Genomic DNA, 5,000 nt, shown 5'->3' on the forward strand with positions numbered 1-5,000 from the left:
CAAACCCTAAATATCACCATCTAAACCCTAAACCCCACTAAACCCTAAACCCTAAACCCTAAACCCTAAACCCTTGGATTGTTTGTTGGGCTTACGTGCTTGTATGTGAGTTGGGTACTAAGAAACGGATGACGTAGTAGTGTTGGGGTTTAGGGTTTTCCAGCGCCAGCGACAGATGCCGGTCGTCGTCAGATGAGGGAGAAACACAAAGCGAACCCTCAGGGGTATTCCCAGGAAGCGGAAGACCCTGCAGCAGCAGCAGCAGCAGCAGCAGCAGCAGCAGCAGCAGCAGCAGCAGCAGCAGCAGCAGCAGCAGCAGCGACAGCAGCGAAAATTGTAGCAGGAGCAGCATAAGGGGTATCCCCGATGATAAACCCTAAACCCTAAACCCTAAACCCTCGGATCTCCACAACCCGAGAAGCAAGGGAAAGGGTAAGAGAAGAGCGTGTGACCGTAAACCCTAAACCCTAAACCCTAAACCCTAAACCCTGGTGTATTTGTGTACCGCGCAAGTAGAGAGTGGCGTTTGTGCGGATTGACATAGAAAGAGACAAATTTGTTGGGGTAGGGGTCCTTGTTGTGTGGTGGTTTGTATAAGTATATGTTTATTATTTATATTTGTTTTGAAGGCTGCATGCTGGTAGCGGCAGGACTGCATAAAGGGGATTAAACTAATGAGGGTTAGTTCATCTATTTCCAGTAAAGGAAACAACCGAGGGTCTTGCTTGCTGCTCTCGCTTGATGCTGTTATCCTTATCACTGCAGCAGCAGAAACATCTCCTCCTGCAGCAGCAACTGACACCGATCCAGCTGCTCTGTCTCCATCCTTTTCTCCTTCTGCTGCTGCTGCTGCTGCTGCAGCAGCAGCAGCGGGGGGTGTACGTACACCGCAGATGAAATCCCCGTAAGGGGCCAAGCCACGCCTGTAGTCGCTTCGCGCCCGCAGCGCCACCAAACCAGACCACTCAGGCTCAGACGCACGCCAGCACGATGGCTGCTCCTTAGCAGACTGCAGCAGCAGCAGCAGCAGCAGCAGCAGCAGCAGCAGCAGCAGAAGGAGCAGCAGGAGATGGAGGAGATGGAGCAGTGGAACGGGGAAAGGAAGAACAGAAAAAACAGCAGAAACAACACAGGTTTAGGGTTTAGGGTTTAGGTCTAACCCTAAACCCTAAACCCTAAACCCTAAACACTGTATATACAAATACAAGAAATTCATGGGTCAGATCAACGCCAAACCCTAAACCCTAAACCCTAAACCCTAAACCCGACAGCTGCCAAGGCCTCTGGATCTGTATCAGCTATTGTTAAACATTTCTTGCTCTTATCGTGCCCCCAAACCCTAAACCCTAAACCCTAAACCCTAGACCCAAGAAACCCCTAAACCCTAAACCCTAGACTGAAGAATCCCGTAAACCCTAAACCCTAAACCCTCATACCAGTGCTGGATCTGGTTTGGTTTCTCTGTCTGCATTGCAGCAGGCAATGGAGACAGGGTGGTTGTTGAAGGGGTAGAGAGTAACGAGAAAAGGATTATATTTATCTTTATTTTCTCTTTGCGGGATGAGTTGAGGAATACAGTAATGTGAAGAGTCAAATATAGACTCAGATAAACGAAATGTAAACAAACGCAAGCTGTCTGTACACCCCAAACACAAACAAAAAAAATAAAAAAAAAAAATTATTTATTTTTATTTTTATTGTTTTATTATATGTTTTTTTGTTGTATATTTTTTTTTATTATAGTGCGATATATTATACAAATAATAATATGGATCATATACACAAATATAATATACAACATCAACAATAAACCCTAAACCCTAAACCCTAAACCCCAATATTACAAACATAAAGAGCAACCCCTTTAAGCAGACTATCAAGCCTGATGAGGGTTTAGGGTTAAGGGTTTTGAGGGTTTATGAGGGTTTACGGTTCTGTATACTTAACAGCTGCAGTTTTTCTGCTGCAGGAAGCGGCTTTTAGGCTTTAGGGTTTATTATGAGGGTTTAGGGTTTATGCGGGTCTCGGGTTTATGAGGGTTTAGGGTTTAGGGTTTACGAGGGTTTAGGGTTTACGAGGGTTTACCTGGCGGCATGATGAAATCCAGGGGCCTCTCCAGGGTGAGGGTTGTGAGGGCCCCGGGGGCCCCCAAAACCAAATTAAAATCATGGGGGGCAGAAGAGGAGCGCAGCATAACAGAGATAAACAACACGCTGTCTTTCTCTGAAAAATAAATAAATAAAATAAATAAATAAATAAAATAAATAAATAAATTAAATAAATAAATAAATAAATAAATTAAATATGATGGATGTAGGGAAAATAAAACAGGGATTCATGTTGTCAATGTTATACAACCCATACGTAAACCCTAAACCCTAAACCCTAAACCCTAATAAGAAGCAGCTACCCATCAAAAAACACCAACAAAGACAGATGCAGAAAATAAAGAAAAGATGTAGCTGCCTATACACCCTAGAACAGTCGCTTCAGCCTTCTAAATCGTTCCTAGGGTTTAGGGTTTAGGGTTTAGGGTTTGGGGTTTAGGGTTTAGTGTGTATACAGCATACTGGGTCGAACGGAGAGGTAGTGTGTGCCCGCAATAAACCCTTGCGCTTCAATAGTCTTGCATGCAGCAGCAGCATCATCACCTGGGGCCCCTCCTGTGGGGGCCCCCCCCTCGGGGGCCCCCCCCCCCTCATGGGGGCCCCCNGGGGCCCCTCCTGGGGGGGCCCCCCCCTCGGGGGCCCCCCCCCCCTCATGGGGGCCCCCCTCAGGGGCCCCCCTTTCAAAGGGGGTTTGGGGTTGACAGTCCCAGGCAGCCAGAAGAGAAAAAGGAGAGGTTTCCTGAGTTTCTTGGGGGTTGCTAGTTGGTCTCTCTGTTAGGGTCTGCATGCAACAAACCCTAAACCCTAAACCCTAAACCCTTGGAGGGTTTGGCTTCGTTCAGCGGAGCAGTTATACACCTGCCAAGGAGCTTGGGGGTCATATGTAGGGATCAAGGGGGGTTTATGGTGTTTAGGGTTTAGGGTTAATTAGGGTTTAGGGTTTAGGAGCGTTCGGAGTTGTTTAAGGATTTCTATTGTTCATGAGTTACTAGGGTTTAGGGTTTAGGGTTTACGATATCCTGATCCAATGGTTCATAAGCAGTTAATTAGGGTTTAGGGTTTAGGGTTTACGACGTGGAGCATGTCTTGATCTGAGGGATGAGACCGAACAAACTAGGGTTTAGTGTTTAGGGTTTAGGGTTTAGGGTTTAGGGTTTACGATATGTAGCATATCTTGATCTGAGGGTTTGTTGCCGGCGAAGCATCCGTTTTGTTTGTTGCATTTATAAGAAAAGAGAGAAGGGAGGCGACGAGAGGCCCTACCCTCAACCCCCCCACAAACCAAGGGTTTATCGGGGGCCTCACGAGAGCACTGCATGCAAACCCTAAACCCTAAACCCTAAACCCTAAACCCTAAACCCTAAACCCTAGTTTACAAATGTTGCGGAACTGCCGATACACACTATATATACAACATATCCTATAACACTAATAAACCCTAAACACTCATTCCACACAAACCCTAAACCCTAAACCCTAAACCCTAAACCCTAGACCCTAAACCCTAAACCCTAAACCCTAANCACAAACCCTAAACCCTAAACCCTAAACCCTAAACCCTAGACCCTAAACCCTAAACCCTAAACCCTAATTTCTTACTTGTATTTCTTCTGCTTGTGCGTCTTGTTTAGAGATTCCATGTATACGAGCGACGAGGTGGGGTTTACAGGGTTTATCACAAACAGCGAATAGAAAAAAGGGTTTAGGGTTTGAGGGAGAATACAAAACCCTCGCCTCATTCAGAGAAAAATATGTATATACACTACCCGTGGCGGTTACGTCCCGCAGGTCGGTGCATGCATGCATGTCGCTCGAAGCAGAAAATATCAATAGACGAAGGGTCTAGAAAACACACACAAACCCTAAACCCTAAACCCTAAACCCTAAACCCTCGAAAGTTCGAAACCCTCAACCCTCATATGAAACCCTAGACATCAAACCCTCATAAACCCTAGAAAACTTCACACTAAACACTCAGCAAAACCTAAACCCTAAACACTCACAAACCCTACCCCGTCACCAACGGTAAACACCCACCAACCCTAATAAACCCTAAACCCTAAACCCTAAACCCTAATGAGCCCGAACCCCCCTTCTTCACCGCCCTTCCCTCTCCCTGATAAGCCTTGTAAACCCTAAACCCTCACAAACCCTAAACCCTAACCCCTCGAAGCCTAATGCGTACATGTATGGGGGACTCAGCTGTAAGAAAGAAAGAGAGAAGAGAAGAAGAAGCAACAGCAGCGGACCTAAATATAAAGTTTTTTTTGTTGTTGTTTAGGGTTTCTATCTCCCCCCAATCAAACTCGTATCGATGCAAAAGAGAAAAAGTTTCAGCAGAACTCACAAACTCACGCATACGCCCAAATATTATCTATATACACACACACAAACCCTAAACCCTAAACCCTAAACCCTCGAAAACCCTCGCAAACCCTCAGAAACCCTCGGAAACCCTCGGAAACCCCCGGAAACCCTCGGAAACCCTCAGAAACCCTCAGAAACCCTAAACCCTAAATTCTAAACCCTCAAGAAAAAGCAACACTAAGTAAACCCTTAATAAAACACTAAACCCTAAACCCTTCATATCTTTAGTACCCTCTAAACCCCTGAGCAGATGAAAATAAAAAATGCAACTCAAAAACCCTAAACCCTAAACCCTAAACCCTAAACCCCAGGAGACTCCTTATCCTAAACCCTAGCCCTTAAACCCTAGTAACTTAGAGCACCGCAAGTGTTCGCTGAGCCACAGATGCAGGAAGGTTTCTGTTTACTCTAGGGTTTAGGGTTTAGGGTTTAGGGTTTACCTGGGTAGGTGGTCTTCCCGTGTGTTGCGTTAGGATTTTACAATACTGTTCATCATCCTCGTCTTCGCTGCTGCTGCTGCTGCTG

At 45.9% G+C, this 5,000-nt stretch overlaps 1 protein-coding gene across 1 annotated transcript in view; it reads right to left on the reverse strand.

The window, feature by feature from the left end:
• Positions 1-4,944: 4,944 nt before the first annotated feature.
• The window catches only part of EMH_0011530 (uncharacterized protein), a gene marked incomplete at both ends in the record, with an annotated part of 1,239 nt that continues 1,183 nt past the window's right edge, over positions 4,945-5,000 (reverse strand). The window contains 1 exon segment of the mRNA XM_013499310.1: positions 4,945-5,000. This exon segment is cut by the window's right edge and continues 46 nt beyond it. Within this exon segment, the coding sequence (XP_013354764.1) occupies positions 4,945-5,000 (56 nt within the window).

The sequence above is a fragment of the Eimeria mitis genome, genomic scaffold (assembly GCF_000499745.2).
Source record: "Eimeria mitis Houghton genomic scaffold, Emh_scaff420, whole genome shotgun sequence".
Taxonomy (NCBI): Eukaryota; Apicomplexa; class Conoidasida; order Eucoccidiorida; family Eimeriidae; genus Eimeria; species Eimeria mitis.